Source organism: Labrus mixtus, chromosome 22 (genome assembly GCF_963584025.1).
Source record: "Labrus mixtus chromosome 22, fLabMix1.1, whole genome shotgun sequence".
In the NCBI taxonomy this organism is placed as follows: Eukaryota; Metazoa; Chordata; class Actinopteri; order Labriformes; family Labridae; genus Labrus; species Labrus mixtus.
In genome coordinates this window covers 7,636,489-7,658,671 of record NC_083633.1, presented here as the reverse complement: position 1 = coordinate 7,658,671, position 22,183 = coordinate 7,636,489, and the positions used below count along the sequence as shown (strand labels likewise).

Sequence of the window (22,183 nt, the reverse complement as noted above, 5' to 3'; positions counted from 1 at the left end):
TCATGCATTCAGGTACTCCTCTTATTGCTCGGAATTCAGGATGACGTTTTGAATAAATATTTATTTTATTGTTTTCCTATAAAAAAAAAACTTGATAATTTTGTCGAGTAGCACAACAAAATGTCATGAAATAATTATTTAACACAAACAGCAAATGAGCCACACATTAATTTGAAACATATGGTATGGATTGTCTTTGGTTATCGCGCAAGTATTGACCCTTTGTCTGCCTGGTTTCTGTGTAATAGGCTGTTAGGTCTTTCAAATCGGCAAATCGGACACCAACTTTTCCTCGAACTTTCTTGGAAGCTGGTTGAGAACTGTGCATTTTTGTGTCAAATTTTTCCGATTATTCCGACATCAAGTGAACGCAGGAACAGTATGGTGGCACTTTATGTTCTAAACGTTCTGACTCAAAGAATGCCCAAATTTTAGCAAGACATCTCACGCGCATAATTTTTACAGCGCAAAATCCGTCCGACACTGGCGATCAACGCAACTCCTGACAATTTTCGACAACACCAAGATTATGATAATCAGTTTTTTTAAAGATGCTTTAATTTACTTAAAATATCACAACTCCGGCATCGACACGTACATTTATTTTTGTTGTAATGTTTTCTTAATGTAGCAACATTGTACGTCCTTGCATCTCTACACTTTTGACTGAGTGATCTTTATCCGATTGAGTGGTCCATCTTCTTCTTCTACACGCTCTTTGGTGGCACGTCTTCTGCTGTGACGCGGCTCCGTGGCTGGTTGACTGTCTGTCAGGGAAGACTCGCATCTTCTCCTGCCTGGTAAAATGTCTCCGTAGCAGAAATATAACCTACGGAAAATGAACAAAACGAGGCGACAGCTACAGTAAGTAAGTTTGTTTTTGTTTTAGTCTATCAAAAAGCCCCGGTTACTGTATTCCTCTGGTGAAGAAAGTAGGGAGCCGCGCTACTGTTTTGATTCCTGCACAGCTAGCTAACATAGCACAGTAATAAAAACAGCTAACATAAACAAATATCGTCAACTAGCGAACATTTCTCGAGTCTATTTAAGGATATCTGTAAACATTACCTTCTTCTGGAAGTAGGCACTGAACAAAATCGCTTCCACTAAATCGAATTGAGTCCTTACAGGTAATTTTAAAGGCCTGGATAATGATGAAATAGAGACAGAACTAAAGTTGGGCACTAAAAAAAACTACAATAAATGTGTTTATTAGGGCAAATTAGCTTCCTTCCTATTAGCTCTCTGTTAAATAGATACTACCCTGTTATAGCCAACTCTTCATATCTTTACCCTCAATTTGTTTGGGTACTAATCAATGATGATGATTTTATTTTTATATACTTAATTAATCCCCTGAGGGAAATTCTGGTTAACACTAGGTTAGTGAAGGACATGCTTCTCCCACACATAGGCCCGAATCACACACAAGCACAAACAGGACCTGTGGACATGCAGAGAGATGTCAGAGTGGGGCTGCTACACAGGGAGTGCACCAGGGCGGTTGGGGGTTCAGTGCCTTGCTCTAGGGCGCCTCGGCAGTACTCAGAAAGTGCTCTGGCACCTCTCCAGCTACCAGGCCAACTTCTGGACTTGAACCGGTGACCCTCCGGGTTCCCTACCCAAGTCCCTACTGACTGAGCTACTGCCGCCCCATGATGACATCTGCTTCATATACCACATTCATACTGTTTACATACAGGGCCGTTAATCCTCTGCTGTCAGTCACACCTTTGTCCCTTTTACGTTTTCTACAATTTTGTCTATTAGTGCACAAGTGAAGAGTTTAATTTGACCTCGTGCACAGGTGTATTCTGCCTAATTCTGATGAATACTGTCTGTATTGGTCTATAATGGACTCTTGTGTTGTTTTATTCAGTGTAGGGTTTAGGTACAAGGCAGGGGAAGTTCATTGCTGTTGTTGTTGTTGTTCATGCCAATATTGACCTCTCCTTACTGATAGCACAGTTTGTCCATGTCCAAATGTGCCGAGCTATTACTTCACAGTTTGTCCCTTCTGATGGTGAAGGCCTGGACTATATTGGATACAAAATAGAAAAATTGTGATCTATTTACTTTTAGCAATATGAAAAAAATACAGGACGTTATTCCAGACAAATGCAGGTTTAAATAAGGGCAATTCAATCGTGGATAATGATATGAAGCGTGATTTTGGGCAGCAGTAGCTCATACAGTCTGTAGGGACTTGGGTTCAAGTCCCGGTGCGGACCACAAAACGGAAGTCGGTCTGCAAGCTGGAGAGGTGCCAGCCAGGGCATTTCCCCGAGTACTGCCCAGGAGCAAGGCACCGAACCTCCAACAGCAATCAGTGTGTAGCGGAAATCTCGCCATTAATACATGTCCACATGTCCTGTTTGTGCATGTGTAAGTATTTCAGGACCTATGTGCGTGAGGAGCATGTATCTCAGTAACCGAAAGCTTAAGCTATACATATAGCTGTTGCAACATATTTCTTGTGAATCCAAAATAAATCAGGCACTGGTTTTTATCCCTACATTTGCAGCGATGACTCTGAGTGTAGCCGATACGATAGCATGCCTGAGTTTCATCGGACTGCATGAAAATAGTGCGAGTGTGTAAGACATACACATGCAGGAATGCTGAGAGAGAAAGAAGGGCCTGTTTGCATAAAATAACTTTTTTATTTATTGCAGTACATTGCCGTTTATTATACAGCTCTATGCTGGGGCCTGTGCCAACAACAAACATGCCTGTTTAAAAGTAAAATAAAATTAAGATCTTAACATCTTAAGCGACCTTAGGAGAAAATGATGTAGGCCTAAGCCGAAGAGTAGTTTGCTTTTAACTGTTAAAACGTGAAAAAATAGTTCATACAAACGTGCCTCGCCTTGAATGATGTGCTCACTTTTTATAAAAAGTCACATGGATTTCCTTTAATGTGATCTATAATTCATTTGAAATCTGCTGCTCCCTATTTAGATTCTTGCTTCACTTTTTTTCCTTCCTCTTAATAAGAAGTGACTCAGATGCGTCATGACGGTGTAATAACATCTTGAGTAACGCCCCAGGCTGTGTTTCCCTGATCTCTCACCTTCCTCCTCTTTGTTGTCTTTTCTTCAGACTGACGAGTCCCTGAAGCTGTTTTTTCTATCATGGATGGTGCAGCTGAGCCTGTGTAAACCACATTCACTCAGTCTTATTTTCACACCGCTCTCAGACTGGATGACTGGAGATGAGACTAAGCAGCCAGAGACCACATCATGAGTATCCAGAGCCTGGGAGGAGCTATAGGGGAATCCCTGGGCTCTAGCCTGACTGTGCGTATGAGCGGAGCAGGTGGAGGCTGGAGCGCTCTATCACTGAAGCCTGTTTCTTCAGGGAGGATTGCCTCTCTATTCCAGACCATGGTGCCCACTGGATACACCAAACTACAGGAGGAGCGGCTGTCCATGGTGGACCTCGGAGCTAAACCTGAAACCAGCCCGCTCCAGAACGGCTACAGACAAGAGACATCGCATATAGAAGGCCGGCGGCTCCTAGACCGGGCCTCTCGGTCATCTCTATCTCTATCTGACTGTGGAGATGGAGGCTACTCAGAGACAGAGCCCATGCTGGCTGAGAGGAGGCTGTCAGGGGAGGAGGCAGATGCAGAGGAAGAGGAGGAGGAAGGGGAGGCGGAAGGGCAGGGAACTCATATGCAGAATATGCCCAAAGAGTCACCACTCGCCATGGCGCTGCAGATCTTGTTGCCTTTCCTGCTAGCTGGATTTGGAACCGTTTCAGCTGGAATGGTGCTCGATATTGTGCAGGTCAGCTGTGCAACAACACAACTTCTATTCAAACAACAACCACCGACAGCTAGAGACAGGGTGGCATTAAAGTCTAAGTCCAGTTAGAACCACCTTAAGAGTGTGGCCCATTTTTTATTACAGTTGTGACATGACATGTACTCAGCAGAGATGATGTCATCTCTAGGCCAAAGTCTAAAAGGGGCAAAAAACACAATCACGCAGGTTACAAACAAGTCAGGTTGGAGGTAAAAAATAAATGCCAACGCAGCCTTACAATATTTATATAGTTCTTAATTCTTCAGGAAATTTGTGTAAACCTTTTAAATTCCAGGAGGTCAAAGAAAAGGCAAGAATTCAGTCCTTAAACTCCACAAACAGCCAAAACATAGAGGCAGCAGTAGACCTGCAACTCCACTGTTCTTAAGGTAAAATAACTGTAGTCAATAACATCTGGTTGCTTTAATGAGGGAGTTATAACAGCTGTTTCTAATTTGAAAAAAAAACATCTTACTATTGAACATGAATGTCTCTCTCTCTCTGCAGGGATCTTCTCTGTAATGTTGTCACAAAAAAAAAACACTCTCCCTTCCCAATCCCAGGCCAGAATTAAACAAAAATCTGATCCCAATCCCGTTAGAAAGACTCCGGTCCCATCAAACTCCTGTTTGGTTTTTTAAATTGTTTTATTATTACTTCACCTTCCTACACTTGGCCAGTGATTTGGCAGTATTAACACCACTTCACCTGTGGTAATGTGTCATAAGGATCTTTAGTCTTAATCCCCCAAAAATGATGCAACTCTGCCTTTCCCACATCAGTCATACCTGCCTTCTCTGAATCCTTTGTTGTTTGATTTCATGCGGCGGCTGCATCACAGTGCATGACCGTGCGCCGTCGCACACGACATACATCATGCAAGTTTGATCAGCAAACAGACACCAACGCTGATAGAAAAAAAAAAAAAAGCCTTTATTCATTTATGTGTGTGAATGTAAATCTGGTCTCTTGATATCATGATTCCTGCTCCTGCCCGCTCCTGTAGACTTTTGTTCCTGTCCCGTCCCAATCCCGTGAAATCCCAAATAAAAATGTCAGCCTCTAATTTAAACATTAAACTTGAGGGACTCTTTCTACCTCGAATATGACAGCTGTGCAAAAAGCTTTTGTCAGAGGAAAGTCAGGTTATGTTCTGCAGCTGACTTTCAGCTTTCAGGAGCTGGTTTCACTTCAGCAGTGGTTATCGCTTCAGAGGAAGTGTATGTTCTAAATAGTTTGGTGGGGGATGTGGTGGATGTTTATTCATACAGAAACTTGAATCTGATTGCTCCATTTAGATAATTAGACACTTGTGAGCAGAAGTCATATCAGAAGTCTGATCCATTACAGAGATACCTTAGTTTAGTTTGAGACAGTAATCCACGCCTTTGTGACCACTAGGCTGGACTACTGTAATGCACTGTATATGGGGGTTAGTGGGTCCTCCATTGCGCGTCTTCAACTGGTTCAAAATGCTGCTGCACGTCTTTTAACTGGCACAAGCAAGTATGAGCACATCTCACCTATTTTAGCTTCACTTCACTGGCTGCCCGTCCATTTTAGGATTCATTTTAAAATTCTTTTATTTTCTTTTAAAGCCTTGAATGGACTTGCCCCTCCTTACCTTTCTGAATTGCTGCACCCCTACATGCCTAGCCGATCTCTCAGGTCAGCTGACCAGCTGCTCCTGACAGTCCCTAAAGCTAGGCTTAAGCTCAGAGGGGACTGAGCTTTTGCTATTGCTGCTCCAAGGCTTTGGAATGGGCTGCCGCTGCACATTAGGCAGGCCTCTTCTCTATCTCGTTTTAAAACTCTTCTTAAAACCTACTTCTTTTCTTTGGCTTTTACCCCCATGTAGAGTGTTGATTTTATGTGTTTTATGTGACTGTATTTGTTTTATGTGTACACATGCATATTTTTATATATTTTTATTTATTTGTTATCTCTATTTTACTCTCTTGTGCAGCACTTTGGAAACCTTGTGTTTGTTTAAACTTGTGCTATATAAATAAAGTGGATTGGATTGGATTGGATTTAGTAAAGGCCAGACAAACTACTCCATTGACGCTGTTAGATCCAGTCCAAGGTTTCCCAAACGCATGAGGAAGTTTGCTTTATCTAAATGATAGCGAATTTGAATGTGAGGCTTAGTGAAAGAGTAACTAGAATGTCAGGCGAGTTGTTTCACTCCTCTGTGTTCGTCTGCAGCACTGGGAGGCGTTCCGCTACATCACGGAGATCTTCATCCTGGTTCCTGCTCTGCTCGGCCTCAAGGGAAACCTGGAGATGACGCTGGCTTCAAGGCTGTCAACAGCTGTGAGCAAACACACGCACACACACTCAGTCAGAGTGACACAGGATTGGATTTATGGATTTATTGGTGTGCTGCATGGCTTACAAAACGTACCACATATTTTATGCTCAGTTCGAATGACTTCCTCAGCGTGTAAATAAATAAAAGTGCCATGTACATTTATTATTATTATCATCTTTTATGATTCAGCAAACAGTCCGCTTGTGTGGCTGCAGCAGTTGATATCTGAAAGGAGCTGCACAAACGAGGGCTCCTCCATCTTTATGCCTCAGCTCCAACCGCAGCCTAATTGGAGCTCTACTCGCTCGTTGTTTTGCTCCTCAGGAATGTAATCTGCTCAATCATGACCTCAGACTACGCCTGTTCCGTTATGAGACAAATATTTGAAGTGAGATTAAGTTGTTCAGTGTAGCCGTAACGGTAGGAAGTGTGACAAACACAAAATGATCGGATGACCGTTGCATTGGTTTAACGTCGGTATCTGTCGATATCGGCCTCGTCGACAGACATCAGCAAAAAATGTGGTGTTAACCGATGTCAGAAGCCGACGTTTATTTGTCGTGCCAAATCAATTTAGTGTTGCCATCTAGTTCAACTAACTACTGATTCAGAGAAGAGGTTTCTATTGGGTGGATTAAGTCACCTATTGGACAAACTCTGACTTGTTTTCATCGTCAAACATGAGAGAAAATGTCGGCATTGTGGGAGTCCTACATCAAAAGAAGTCATCAAAACAAACCTTGGGATCGGCATCGGCCTTGACTTTCCCAATCGGTGAATCTCTAAGTTTTTACCGCTATCTGCCTTTCTCCATGTTTAACACAATACCTGTGTTTCAACATGTCTCTCCTGAATCTAAAGTAGACAGAAAAAGCTTCTTTTTTCATCATTAAATCGGCAACAATTAATCTGCACGCGGCTGATAGCCGGCTTGACCTTCATCCGACTACAACAAAATTATGTGAGAGCATGAACATTATCCCCAGGCCTCCATCCAACATGTACGCATGCTCAGTGAGAAAGAATATATTAAGACTTTTGGCTGTTATTGTGAGTTCTTGTTTCCCCATAACGGTGAATTTGCAATAAGTCGTGCAGCCCGCTGACCCTGCCGTAGTTACATAAAACCAAGAGTCTTTTATCACATCTCTTTCTGCAGAAGACAAGTTCAGTTTACTTCCTGTTCTTGTTGTGAACTCAATCTGTTACTGCCTACTGCCTGCTCTTCTAGCTGCTCTGGATGGTACACATGAGGTGTGATGTCATTCTGGGGGTCTGTTTGTTTGTTTGTGTGGAGTTGCATCATTGTTTGCTGTTGTGTTTCAGTTCAACAGGCCGAGCCCGCTCTGTACAGGTCATCTCTGTGACATAGTGTACAGCTGATGGAGTCTGTTATTATCGTTCTCTGTCAGGTGGAAGGAAGAAGAACACAGAAAGGATTTTAGCCTTGAATGAAAACTAATACAGTACAGCTTTCTCCATTCTAAATTGAAGTTATAAAAGCTGAAGAAAAGTGTTAGTGTAAGATAATTATTTGCAGCGTTTTACGTGGACTTTGGTGGAAACGCTTTGCAGATTAGACACGAGTGAAGGAATTTGCTGATGTAGCGTAGTGAGGGGTGATTTCCTGTGGAAGGAGGTGAGGCTGTTTGCTGGAACCTGGACGACAGAACAGTCAGAAGGGGAATTTATTGCTGCACTTAAACGTCTCAGAGCAAAAGCAGGGAGGTGGAGACGGGCAGAAGAAGGGGAGGTGGAGACAGGCAGAAGCAGGGGGAGGTGAAGATGGGAAGAAGCAGGGGAGGTGGAGACGGGTTTGGCCTCTCAGAGAACAAAGAGTGCAAACATTTGCAGCACATGATACCTTTTTTTAAACTCTCTGCACAAACCAGGGTATTTACAGTCCTGAAAAGAAGTGCATGATGTTTTTATCCAACAGAATTTGTTCAGATTACTCAGTGTCTCCACATTTCTGTTTGCAACCCTGCAGACAGAAAGAAACTGCAGAAGAAGTGACGGGGCAGAAGTCTCTCTTTGTTTGCCTTTGGGCTCCGTGCATACAGGCTCCACATTCACAGCGCTGTGTCAACACTAACAGCGGAGCTCAGTGTGAGCCGATCCTCCTCCGTGGAGTCCAGATCAACTATTTGTCTTCCCGTGACTGTTGTTCTCCTCAGGCTCAGCTATGAAACAGACAGTGATTCACAGTGTGGGGGTTATACGCTCCTCCACAGCTACAGGGGACATTGCACAAATGATATAACATATCAATATTTATGTGACACATTGCTGGATAAGTTGCAGAAAGTTCATGCTTTGAGCATTTAAAAAGAGAATGCATTAACAAATGTATGTTTTCATCCACTCTGATGAAAATATCTTCTTAAAAAAAGGACATTGGAAATATTAAAATGGTTGAAAGATGAAAAAAATGTTTTTATTCAAACAAAAAAAATGAAAAAAGAAGCCTTCCAGATCATCAGCAGGGGAGCTTAGTTATCATCTACTGCATCTGATCATCCTTTGATATAAAAAATTATAGTTTCATTTATAAATTCTACTTACCTCCACATCTCAAGGAAGCTTTAATCGAGTCTCAGCTTGAGTTTGGAGATGATATTCCAGTCATCCGAGCCGTGCGGTTTGAAACATATTGTTGTCTTCCAGGTACAGAGGGGCTAAAGGTGATCATTATCACATTACATGAGGAGTGGGATGCAGTGCTTAGGGGTCTGATAGGACCTTTAGAAACACTCTGTGTTTTATCCTTCTGTGCATGCAGAGCAGTGCAAGCTTATGTAAGCTCAGTGACCACCACAGTGAAGCAGTATTCTTTTTATTAACAATCCAGGAGGCTACGCTAAATCCCCTGTAAAACAAAATGCAATTTCACCTTTTATCTGAGCCAAAATCAGAATATATTCCTAATCCAAACTACATTTTTTTGGTGTGAACTTTTCACAAATCAGAAGGAAAGAGTCACAGGTTTGTCATGTTAGGAAACAATAAATGATCTATTTGTCAGCCCCAACGCTAATCTGAGCAGATGTGGGGCAATTGTACTTCAGCACCGTACGGGACAACTGGGCACAGTGTGAGTGCGCCCTAAAATATGCAGTTTCACCCATGCCTGGAGTGAAGTAACAAGGAGCAATAATCTAAATGTTTCTGTGCAGTAAGATGAAGACAGACAAATGATAAGTTCTCTTTATTTTAAACTAAAGTAGCCCAAGGTCTGCTGTAGGTCGAATCTCAGGGTTAAGGCAAAGATTCTGTTGATGAACAACATTTACGTTTTGGTAGTTCGTCATAAAAGTGACAGAGAACAGGCATCAGGTGCTGATTGTACGTCTGAAGCACCGGGACATTTCCCGGTTTCCTGAGGTTCTATTTGGTCTTCCTCGTGCAGCCAAAGTGAGCAGCAAGAATTAGTGTATAGATCTTTCTGAATGCACGCATTAACATATGTGAGTGTGACTCTTCGGGTTAATATATGGTGCTCAGCGGGTTGCTGTAGGGTTCAACTGAGGTCGGCTAAACATGACATCATAGCGTCCTTCATGACACACATAGCAACCGTCTACCTGCTGAAAGTCTAAACATACTTTAGCCTTCAGCTAATCTTTGTCACATTTTACCGGGATCAATGAGAGATTGATATAATTTTCTAGATCTGACCAGAAGTTATGATTTACAGCTTCATGCACAGTATTTATTCGGTCTGCACGATGTGTTCAAAAAACATACAATGCATGTATTTTACAGATATTGTAACTGCAATATAATTCACAATTACAGACCATGCTTAAATTTGGCATTACAATTTTACTTTTAACAGGTCCAAACTTTGCAAGTAATTGTGCAGGACCTTCAGCTTACACAATTAGTGGTGTATGTGGACGAGGTGGCCTGGGATGGAGTCAAACTCCAGGCCTGAATGATTATCCCAGTCCGCCCCTGACGTCTGACATCAGTCTCTTAAAACTCCTCCAGCTGTAGTGATTCTACTCGATGTTCATGACATGTTTGCCGGCTTGTTTTGTTCCAGGTTACTCTTAAGTAGCTGGTTTGGGTTGTTTTGCTTTTGCACTGAATGTAATGTGTCTCCTTCTCTCAACACAGGTGAATGTGGGAAAGATGGACTCTCCCATAGAGAAGTGGAATCTAATTATAGGCAACCTGGCGCTGAAGCAGGTAATCACACTAACAGCTGCAGTTTTTCAGCCTGTCCATTAAAATATAATGTAGATTTCTAAAAATAAAAGGCATGATTCACTTTATTTTTCCTAGGAGTTGCTAGAGGCCCATTTACTGATTTCATTTAAATTGTTTTGCCATTAAAATAATTTCATATATTTGACAGAGGAGGGGGATCTCTTCATCCCCTCACGCCACAAGGATGTCAGTCTGAGCAGGGCTATTGATTTCTGTCCGTGCAGTATGACTCAGAGCAGGCTCTGCTAATCATCTACCCACACACTGATAAACACACCGTAACACATGTTGTGTTTTGACGAGCTGTTAGTCTGATATGTTGCGCAATCAGCATCTGTAGCAGGAAATGTTATGTAACGAAAAGGAAAACTCCTACCTGGACGTGATGTACTTTCACAATCGTGTTTATAAACCACAGAACATCTCCCTCTGTTCCTGTGACAATTGTTTGTTTGTTTTAACACGCATAGTTTCTCCTTCAGGTTCAGGCCACTGTGGTGGGATTCTTGGCTGCCGTAGCGGCCGTGGTTCTCGGTTGGATCCCAGAGGGGAAGTTCCAGATGAGCCACGCTGTGCTGCTCTGCTCCAGCAGTGTTGCTACGGCCTTCATAGCCTCCCTGCTGCAGGGTAAACACACATACACACACGCACACACACACACAGCTGAGAAGCCACAGTTTAAAATAAGCTGTTTAACACTGTCACTGTGGAGATGTTGGGTCACTTCAGTTCAGCACAAACAAACCAAAATCAGACCAGAATAACTGCCCAGCGGGGGTTTACTTCCACCAACAATACAAGTTTACATCCATGTCTGTCGGCTCCAGAGTCCTAGAATATGATGTAAAGAAATGAAGGCATGTATACAAAATACAACGACAGAGGGAAGGGCTGCATTCCTTCAACGGCAAATTTGTTGTGAAGGTGAAGGTGCAAAAAACTAATTGAGGGATGATGCTTTTATCCAGTTATTAAGACTGATCCTTTAATTGCCCCATCAGTCAGTTTATTTATTCATCAGCATCCATTTGGGATCACATTTCATTTCGAAGCTCTGATGCATAATTTATTGTCTGTACAAAACATTGCTGAGTTTAAGTTGTTTCAAATCAATCGCACCTCGATGGGGTTTAGAAAGTTATTTCAGTTTAATTGAAAGATAGTTAGTTGTAATTTAGACAGCCGGTGTCGTCCCCTCAACCACCGCCAGGCGCCCAGCCTCCACCATCGGACTGTGTCGTGTCAAAAGACCCTCATAAACACACAGAAGGTGATTGCTTTCAACAGTCAAAACAGAGTCTTTTATTCTGAAAATAAAACGGTTGTTTCAATGTTGTTTCTGTGTGTGACTTCCTGTCCCGCTCCCGATTTGCTCTGTGGTAAATTGATGCGCCGTGCTCCGGCATCTGGCAGAAATAGAAGCCTTGTGCATCCGCTGCAGAGGGCAGCCAGGGGCAGCCAGCGGAAGCATACACATTGGAAAAAAAAGTCAAATCAGCTCCACCGCCATGGTGGAGCGGAGACAGACTGTGCATGCACCTGGGAGAATTCAGCAGTTAGCAGGACATACTGGCTGCGTCATTGTTGCCAGCACTTCAACACATCATGTGTCTTTAATGTCTGATGATACAGTGAGGTCATGTTCTGATGGTCACCAGCTATTTGTAGACTTTTAGTCACCTGCTCCACCCTTTTTATGTCATCTCCAGGTATCATCATGGTTGGTGTAATTGTGGGTTCGAAGAAGACGGGCATCAACCCAGACAATGTAGCCACACCCATCGCCGCCAGTTTCGGTGACCTCATAACCTTGGCGATCCTGGCCTGGATAAGCCAGGGCCTCTACAAGTGCCTGGGTAGGTGAAACAGCGCTACTGCAATCACAGACGAGCCGTTTGTGTGTGGCTGACTATCTTCATGAACGTGATGATTGGATGGCTCGGGGTTAACTGTGTCCCGTTTCAAACATACTCACGTTGAACTCACTATTTGAAACATAACAATCTTTATAGCGTCGAGTGTACAAGACATCCATATACTTTGAGGAGAAACTTTGCCTTGACTCTTTAAAACTCTTTTTCCATTTCCATGAGATTAACCGTTTGAAAAGCATTTGCAGATGTTGTCTGTGTCTCTCAGTTTCAACTTGTTGCTGCTGCAAAACTTCTTTTATCAGCATCATCAGCTCACATTGTTGTTGTTAGTCAGGAAGACAAATGGGAGCTTTCAGCTTTGATATCTAGTTTCTGCTCTGATTATAAACGAGCAACAAAACCTACACAACATGTGAAAATAGAATCTGAAATATGAGTGATGAGGATGATATGAGGAAACATTTTATGGTGTACACTGTTTACTGCTGCAATTTATAGTTAAGACGGCCGCCTAAACTACACACAACCTCCACATTAACTACCTTTTGTAGGAAAAAAAAACCTGATTAAAATCCTCGAGTCGCTCTGTGAGATCCAACAGCAGCTCTGGATGCTACGTTCGGATGACTCCCCATGATTTGGCCCGCATGTCATCCACCATCCAAACAGGAAGTTATCTCTGAACTCTTTGTTTTATATTTTGTCATGTTTTGGCGGGCATTCACACAAAAATGTTAGTGCTGTGTTTGTTTGAAAAACTGAAGATATAGCCCCTAAACAAATGCGCCTCCTTTGGTGTTTCATCTGACTACATGGCAAGGCTGCAGCAGCAGCAGCCAGTACACAGACACGCCCTCCAACACACACAAACACACACAGGAATTTATGTCTTAATGCTTATGACTTGTGATATGTGTGACCATAATCGGTCTAATTTCAATTATGAGAATTTTTTTTATTTTTTTCAAAACAAAAAGACATCACTGTAGCAATGTGGCCTCCAGCCTTTTCCTTTGGGTTGCTTTTTTGTTTGTCCTGTGCCATCCAAGTGAAGTTCTCTTTTGTCAGATTACAGTTGAATGCATCATTACTCCTTGATTCCACTCAAGTAAGCTTATGGTTTGCAGAAAACACATCCTGACATGGTTTTATAATAACACTCCTCTCAGTTAAGAGTTGATGTTAACTGAATGTTTTTACTGAGACAGTTCCCTCAGTCAGCCAGCAGAGGTCGCTCCTGCCTCACTCTGATCCAACACAGCAGCCCTCCGGTGTGTTTCCCTCCTGCCACACATCCCTCATGTTTAATTCATCTCACACACAGACCTGTGTTGCACCACCTTGTAATACTCAACGCAGCGTTCACTGGAAGCTGTTTCCTCTGGTTAGCACCTCATGCTAACTAACCCTGCCAGCTCTAATTGCGTGACATAGATGTTCACCGTTATGAACGGAGCAATTTAGCGCTATGAGCTAACTGTATTAAGCACACTTCAGATTTCACATTTCCACAACAAGGCAGTGCAGCGAGGTTGTGACGCTCTCAGGACAGTGGCTCTGTTGTTCCTGAGCCCTGCCACGACCACACTTTCCAGCTACAATGGAACTAATGATCACTTCATAGTCACTCTCAGCTAAATGGAATTTAAAGCACATGATTTTCTTTATGCAGATATCAACGTAATGCCTCTAAATCCTGGAAGAGCAGAGATGAGGTGAGACATACGCGAGACAGTCAGGTCCGTTCAGGTTTATTTTTAAAGTGCTTTTGACAAACAGGATCGTAAGAAAATGCTCCGATGAGAGGGCTCACCGGTAGATAAAAGCTGGTATAATTAGAGCATGAGAAGGAGCGCAAACATCAAGAAATTGGGGCCAGAGCGTCACAGAGGTGGTGTGTGTGTGTGTGTGTGTGTGGCAACACAGGGCCAGCTCAGGGCAATCCACAAGAGAATTGAATCACAGATATGAAGAAGTAGCTGCTATTGAGTCAGGTGAATAAATGTGGTCGGGTCTAAACTCCAATACTGAGACACTCAGTGTTAGAGTCATATATGAGTCACATATAAACACTATGACACAAATACCCGACAATAACAGAGGTAGAGAGAATATTGTGTCGGGTATTTGTTTGCCTGCAGGAGGCTGTGAAAGACAGCAGAAGAGCTCCACAGTGCTTCTGGATTCTAGTTTGTGTGCGAACATATTTACCAGTCGGCTTACAGTAGCAAATGCAGAGCAGAAATAGCCAGAGGCATGAGAGTCAGAGCTGTAGCAGATTATGAAAAGCTTTGTCATTGCAATTATGACCAAAACATTTCTCCTTAGTCGCTGAATTAATTTGAAATTGATCATGAAATGTGAACATTTTTACCAACAGTTCGGTACTGTAAGCATATCTCAGTGTTGTAGTAAAGAGAAACACAGAGACCCTGATAAGACCAAATCTGAGTCAAGACCAAGATGGTCATGCAGGGTTGAGTCCCACTCTGCATGATACGCTTTCAATAAAGTGTGGAACATTCAAACTGTCGGTTTTTCTCACATAGTCTCTGAAAGATCCACATTCCCATAAAAATCTGATTAAGATTCCTTTTCATTCACATTTATAGCAGCTTACACAGTTTGCATGTCTGTATAATTGTCACTTGAGAAATGTCCTGTGGTGGTTTCCCCACATAAAACTGCCTGACATGTTTCAGGTAGAGCTGCATGTGGGAATGCAGACAGCCGATATTTTCAACCCGACTTTAACTACCGTAAAATACGGAGTCACAGTCTGTTTTTGAAGGTTTCTCAGACAGAAAAAAAGAGGTTTAAACTGTCTTCCTGCGTGACGATTTCTATTGTGTTCAGCGAATTCTACACCGTGCAGTTTCTGCACAGCTGTGTCGCTCTTGATATTCTGTTTGTTTTTCGCTTCGTGGAGTTTGCTCTCCTACTAGCTACAGTACGCTAGTCGAGCTCTCAGCCTGCAGGGAAAGTTGTGAAGCACAGACCCCTAGCTTGTGAGCTCTCTGCCCGACTCCGCTGGTCACTCTTTAACTTTAATGTAGGACTCTTTCAATCAAAAGAGCACAGAAATTGACCCAACCATAGGAACGATATGAAATTATCATGTGTGATAAATTGTTAGTCCTACTTTTAAAGTATACAGCCTACGAGATGTTTAAAATCACTTGTCCTTTTGTGCAGCAGCTTGTTCACATGCTGATCGTTACATCATCATGTGAAGAGTCTTAATTAGTGATTGGATGCACCTGTGGAGGTGACCACATGTAGAGAGACTCAACATGCATGTCTCACTTTGTACTGAAAAAAGTCACAGATGGTTTGAAGTGACTGCACAAATCATTTGTGTCTGTTTGACCCATGTGTGAGTCAATAAGAATATTCTTCATGTTGTGTTTGGAGAACATTTCTCTGTTTTCTCCTCAGCTTGAGAAACTCTTCATCCTGTTAGAAGTCCTCCTCACAGTTTGTCACCTGAGGAGCTCTATTAAGGGCTGAGACTCTTTGTGCATTTTCATCTTTAGTTGTAACTTTGAGGGGAAATTCTTAGAAAATGTCACAATACTAAGAATTTTCGTAGAATTCTTCACTAGGAGCAACTTGCGGTGCCGAGCCTCTGTGGACCCTCCTTGCGCTGTCACGCCGGCCGCGATTGTGCAATATCGCTGAGCGCAAGAAGCGTGAATCAGGATTAAGTACTTCGGAGGCTTTGTGAATACGGCCCCTGGTTTGCAAAATAACCTTAATAGCATCCGAGTTCTTGTTTGTGTGCATAGTAAAACATTTAAACAAATTCATGCATCTCCATGTCTTCTTAAAATTCATCCCCTGGATCATCCGTGACCCCTCCTCGCAGTCTTTCCCGGACCCCCTCAGAGGGTTTTTGACCACGAGTTTTAGAATCATCGCTCTATGAACTTTCATTTAACCATTGAATTTTGTATGAAAGTCAGCCTGTACCTGTGCATGAATGATTCAGTCAGAAGGGTTTCAATGTCCTTCAACATGCTCCAAGTCTCCTTAATTTAGAACACTTTCTGTAAAAAGTAAATGGTATTTAATTTAATCTAATTAGATAACCTTGTAATCACATACAGTATTAAAGATAGACTAACCTTGACAGGTTTTGACAGCGAGTGTAATCCTGCTTTAAATGCACGGTTACCCCCCTGAGAGAAACATCTCACTCCCCTCTCTGATACTTTCTACTTTTGCAAACTCATGCTGCGTTTCTAGGGCGCTCCTGTCAGCGTAGAGCGTGGAGGCTTGTAATACTAATCATCACTTTTGGGATCATGGTTTATGTCCCGTGCATTGGGAGCATCTCGCCATTTCTCAGCTCAAGCAGACAGTTGGCAGCAGCGTCGTTCTTTTTTTTTTTTTTCCTGGCAGAGCGTTTAAGAGAAATGTATTCCTCCAGAGATGGACAGGAATATCAATTATCAGTCCACTGGTTTAGGGAGACTAAGTGGCAGGTTGTCGGGGGTTATGTAAACAATTTAAGCCGTACAAGAGTTTAATTGTAGCGCAGCTGATTGCTCATCTTACTCTTTTGCATGTAAACTCAGTGTCAGATTTCCTGTCAGCGTCTGGGAGGAAGCTGGATGGATTTGGGACAATGTGTGCCTCAGAATATCCGAAGCACTTTTATACATTTGAGGCGTGAAGGTCTGCTGGCGCTGAACAGTGGGCTCTTTCTGTTCTGCGGCTCAGGGGAGCATGGGGATGATAAATCTGGGACTGTTTCTTAATGACAGTTATTTAGTGTGTGGACCAGAATCCAGCTGGAAACCTGAGGTGGCACTAAGCAGGTGCTTTACCCTAATGGCACTTTCAAAATAGTCCTGGTGTGCTATATTATAGCTTGAACAAAGAGGTCTGGTTGTAGACGGAGAGTGAGGGAAACCTGTCTACGGCTTGTAGGCTAAATTTGATATGTGGGTGCTTTTGTTCAATTTGCCTCAGTGGAAAACTTCACAACATTAAAAGGGGGATTTTAGTGTCTTTAAAGTTGACAATATTCCTACAGATGTGTGGGTCTAACTTGTGATACCATTTGTAATAAAAGGTTTGGAGTTACTCCTTTTGGCAGCAACGTCATGAAGATCCACTTCAAGTTTTTTTTTGTTTACAAAAACAGGCACAGAATGTCCCGATGTCGAAAGACAATTTCCTTTTTGTAGATCAAAAACAGCCGTTAAAATTCCCTCTTTAAAGCCAGCAGATGTCATCGATAATTCTACCTCACTAAGCGCACACTGGCCTACTGCCTCCTCGATCAGTTGGTTTGTTTCAGTTACTGTGTGACTTTGGTGTTTGAAATAAATAATCAGGATCCAACTTAAAAAGACCAAAAGCTTTTTTTCATACATGCACTACTTCTGAACATTTCTGGACACCCTCTGAATAATTTTCTCAGTTGCTTATTCACACATGACCCCCACAGCAAGGTATAACACATTTATTCGGCTGTGTATCCGTCAGGAAATAGGGAAGTGGGACGCCGGTGCAGGTGCAGACCCGGGGGTGTCTTCAAGTTATCCCAGAGTGCCAAGCGATTAGATGGAAGGGAAACAAAAATAATATTGACCAAGAAAAAAAATAACTAGGTTCCTAAACTAACTTATGCACAGAAAAGGAGGAACTTTTTCCAGGAAATACTTAACAAAAAAAAACACAAAAGGCTGCCAGGGAGGCCTAACAGGAAACACAAAATACTGGAGTAGAAAAACACTCCCCAACACAACAAGTTACACTCTGAGAGCAAATAAGCAGAATGTCTCTGTTGGTGTTTATGCAGACTGACCCACAAACACTGGCTGTCCTCTCACTACCTCTGAAGGTGAGATAATGAGTCAGCACAGAGCACTGGAGTCCAGGAGTAGATATAAGCTCCCCACACCTGGTCTTAATCAAGACCTATCAGCCACACACACACACACACACACACACCTGACTCTGCACTGAGCTGATTCCTTTACCAACCTCAGTGAGAAGTCAGAGTATCAATGCGTATTGTAATAGGACGTATTCACATACTGATGAACAGAATCTAGTATGAAGCAGCTTCATTACATGCATAAAGGTAACATAGGTCACACACAGGTCACATCATATTAAAGTTTTCACCACCATTTTCCTGAATATTTCCTGCTGCATTCAAACATCAGCTCACCCTAACTTCATGCAGACACGAGGAGGCTGGCAGGACAAAGCCCAGGGAAAGTGGAGGTGAAATAATTGGCCTTTTACAACATGTTCACACATCAGTTTGACCCTGAGTTTTGTGCGTGTGTGAAAACCCAAAATAGAGAACTAAGCGATCAGGCAGTGGACGATGAGCAAATCGCTCGATGTGGGAGGTCAAATAACTGATTCAGTCAACAGTGTCTGGTGGTTTTGAAGAGAGAGATTCCAAAAATCATCTTTGTCTTTGGGGATCCTTTCTGTAATGGTTTGAGACAGTTTTAAATCACACACATCGGCCTACAACAGGACCTGTGGACGTGCACTAATGGAGAGATTTCAGCTTCACATTGTTACACAGGGAGTGCAACAAAGCTGTTGGGGGTTCAGCACCTTGCTCGAGGACACAGAAGCTGTACTCTGGAGGTGACCTGGCACCTCTCAAGCCACCAGACCAACGTCGATATTTCGGTCCGCACCGGGACTTTAACCGGCGACAACTCTGGTTCCCAACCCAAATCCCTACAGTACAGACAGAGCTACTGCAGCCCCAACAATCAAACAAACTAACAAACAATCTGAGTCTGTTAGTGGTGAAAAAATAACTTTTAGTTGATGGAATAGTGATAGTAGTTGGACTTGTGATCGGACTTGAGCTTGGAGAGCGCTGTTCTAGTCTTCTGGCTACTCAAAGTGCTTTTACACCACAGGTCACACCTACACATTCACACACTGATGGTAGAGGCTGCTGGGTAAAGAGTCCATCAGTATTATTAATCCATTCATACGCCACTGACAAAGCAGCGGGAGCAACTTGGAGTTAAGTGTCTTGCCAAAGAACACATCGGACATGTGGCTGCAGGAGCTGGGGATCAAACTCCCAATCTTCCAGTTGAGAGATGACCGACTATACCCACTGAGCCACAGCTCAATGATGTTACTTTTGCATGCGAGGCTAACATCACAATCTTCTTGCAGCTACTGGAGCACTTTGATACTTTAGTACGTATTAGTGATTTAGACCGTCTAACATGAAAACCCATATATCATGGTGCATATCTTATAAAATGCAGTAAATCAGTTTATCATGATGACCTCGAAGGATAGTTGCGTTCTAAAGATTCCTGAGTCATGTTTAGCAGGAAAGTTCGCTGCTTGTGATTTGTCAACATTTCAATTGATGAATTGTTAAACAAAGTGGAGAAAATGGTTGCATTCCTCAAACTAAGCTCCTAAAAACAGCGTCATTTGTAATGTTTGTAAAAGCATGTATACGATCCCAGCATGCATCATTTCCCTAATGCATGCTGGGATATTCTCCAAACTGCTGTCCAGGGAGGAAAAATAAATCTCTTCCTCTTTCCCCCCCCCCCCCCCCCCAGATTCCTACCCTTACGTGTCGTCGCTGGTCTGTGCTTTCTTCATGTGTCTGACTCCTCTGTGGATCGTCATCTCCTCCAAACACCCGGCCAGCCGCACCCTGCTGTACTCCGGATGGGAGCCAGTCATCACCGCCATGGTCATCAGCAGGTGTGTGTGTGTTACTGTGTTAGTGTGTGAAAATCTGTGTGTGTTTAGGCTTCAAAGCGGAAAGAACAGCTATTCTGCGTCTGCAACTCCCAGTGTCTGGTTGGCTTGATGACTCATCCCTAAACAAATCGCAGCATCCCAGCACACATACACACACACACACACACACACACACCCCCTCGGGTCCCCTTGAGTCTGGCAGGCTTACTAATACCGCCCGTAGGAAAGGGATTGATTGTCTCGCTTGCCTCTCAACATCATTTCTCTGCTTTTATAGAAGAGCAAGTAAATATTAGTTCTAGACAAGCTGAACTATTAAAAAGAATCTTCCTCCTTCCCTCACTTTCAGTCTTCTCCAGTCCGTCCTGCTGATAAAGCATTTATAGAGAAGCACACAAATTCACTGTGGACATCATTTAGATGAAGACAATGCTCCATCTCTCCCTCTCTATGCCCCCTTTGTCTCCCCCTCTCTCTCCGTCTTTCACCCTCACACAGTGTATAACACCAGTTAATGATCTTATTATGTTGCAGCATCGGCGGGCTCATCCTGGACAAAACGGTGTCTGACCCAAATCTGGCTGGCATCGTGGTCTACACCCCGGTTATCAACGGTGAGTCACTCTATTGGCACCGCTTCCTCCTTCGCTCTGAAAGGCTTCAAGGTGTCGCAGTTTGATTTGCAACAGCTCCTCGGGGCAAGAAAAGACGAGGACAATGTGGTCAAAGACTACAGCGGGGGGTTTTTGATTTAATACCTCTCTAAATCCTGCGGGATTTATAACACACATAAACATATGTAAAGTCAACTCTGCTCTAATCCCCTGTGTTTCACCTCTGTGAAAGTGCAGGACACACTCGCACGAGTCAGAGTCAAAGGAATGTGGTGTGTTCAATGACCCATACATACCACCCCCCCCCCCCCCCCCCCCCCCATCATAAATACCACAAGACTGAGGTTGAACACATGTGAATACAGTCACTGACCTTCATCTAAAAACCTCTGACCCTTACTCACCTGTGTGCATGCATGTAACCAAAAACAACACCAACTGTATGCTCTCATATTGGATCATAACAACATGCATTTTACAGACGGATTTGGCTGGCATCGTTCTTCTTGTTCTTCATGTATTTATTGAAAAGTATGAACAACTATAGGATGCATCCATGAGTCCCTCAGGATGTGATGATTGATCTCTGAACACCTGACCTGTCTTCTAACATCATCATCAAGTCCAAGTTTGTTGGTAGTCAACAACATGCATAAGGGATGTAAAGTAACTGAGTGATAGAATTAAACATCAATAAATATAAGGGCCCACATGGTGGAGGTAAAGGAAGATTTTGCGCTGGCTTAAGCTCCTTTGGTTTGGGTTTATTTTTGCTTTATCCCAGAGTTATATGTGAATTATAGGGCTTTCACACTTGCAGAAAACTCCTGAAAAACTTTTTCACTCTGACTTCACCCGGAGTGTCTCCTCCAGCCTCCTCGTATTTATTCTGCAGAAAGTCAGAGTGAGCTGATGTGAGAGCGCAGCAGGATATAATCAGGAGAATTCACCTGGAGCGAGTGGGAGGGGGTGGTGACGTTTATTCCCTGTGATCGCTGCACGACCATAGACTGTCTGCACGACCACCTCTACCATCTCCTAATGAACCTGCTGCATTATGTTTCCTGTTCTCCAGTATGTTCTTCTCCACTCTTTAGTTCAGATTGAGATTCTGTTCAACTACACGTAGCATTGATAGAAAGACAAATATTCTCATTATAGCGTCGTAGGACTCTGTTGCTTTGTCCGCTACTTCTACATGTTTTTTTAATTCACATCTTACCTCAGGAGACCCCCCGCCCCCCCTCCCCTCTGACAGGGATAGTCTCCCGTTGTGAGGAGCATGTGTGAACAACCAGATCAGAAGAATCTCCGGAGCAGTCCTCCTGAAATGATCTAGATATTTTCAGGAGTTCAGGTGTGAAAAGGACTTTTCTTAATGTTATTGTAAAGTACCGTAAGTTGAGTCCCTGAAAATTCTGGAAGATCTTCAATTTTTTTGTCATAATCTTTAAATAATGAAGAATGATGATGTAGTTAATTCGACTCCATCAGCAACCAGCTTCAGCTTTTATGTAAAGTAAATTCTCTCTGTGTGGAGGAACATAAAGCAGAAACACCAGGAACAGATTCTGTTAAATGCAAACTGAGGTCATGCACGTAATGTGTATGTTGACTTGATTCTGACTC

The 22,183-nt window shown here is 42.9% G+C and overlaps 1 protein-coding gene across 2 annotated transcripts in view; it reads left to right on the top strand.

Annotated features, from left to right (window-relative positions):
- Positions 1-625: 625 nt before the first annotated feature.
- Positions 626-22,183, top strand: part of slc41a2b (solute carrier family 41 member 2b) — a 43,305-nt gene continuing 21,747 nt past the window's right edge. Inside the window, exons 1-8 of one of the 2 annotated variants that reach the window (XM_061030290.1) lie at positions 626-864; positions 3,103-3,791; positions 6,018-6,125; positions 10,246-10,317; positions 10,821-10,965; positions 12,048-12,194; positions 19,793-19,940; positions 20,475-20,554. In XM_061030290.1, the coding sequence (XP_060886273.1) occupies positions 3,243-3,791; positions 6,018-6,125; positions 10,246-10,317; positions 10,821-10,965; positions 12,048-12,194; positions 19,793-19,940; positions 20,475-20,554 (1,249 nt within the window). In that variant the 5' untranslated portion in view covers positions 626-864; positions 3,103-3,242. Of the gene's footprint in view, positions 869-3,102; positions 3,792-6,017; positions 6,126-10,245; positions 10,318-10,820; positions 10,966-12,047; positions 12,195-19,792; positions 19,941-20,474; positions 20,555-22,183 lie in introns of both variants that reach the window. The other variant, XM_061030291.1, reaches the window with a different exon arrangement.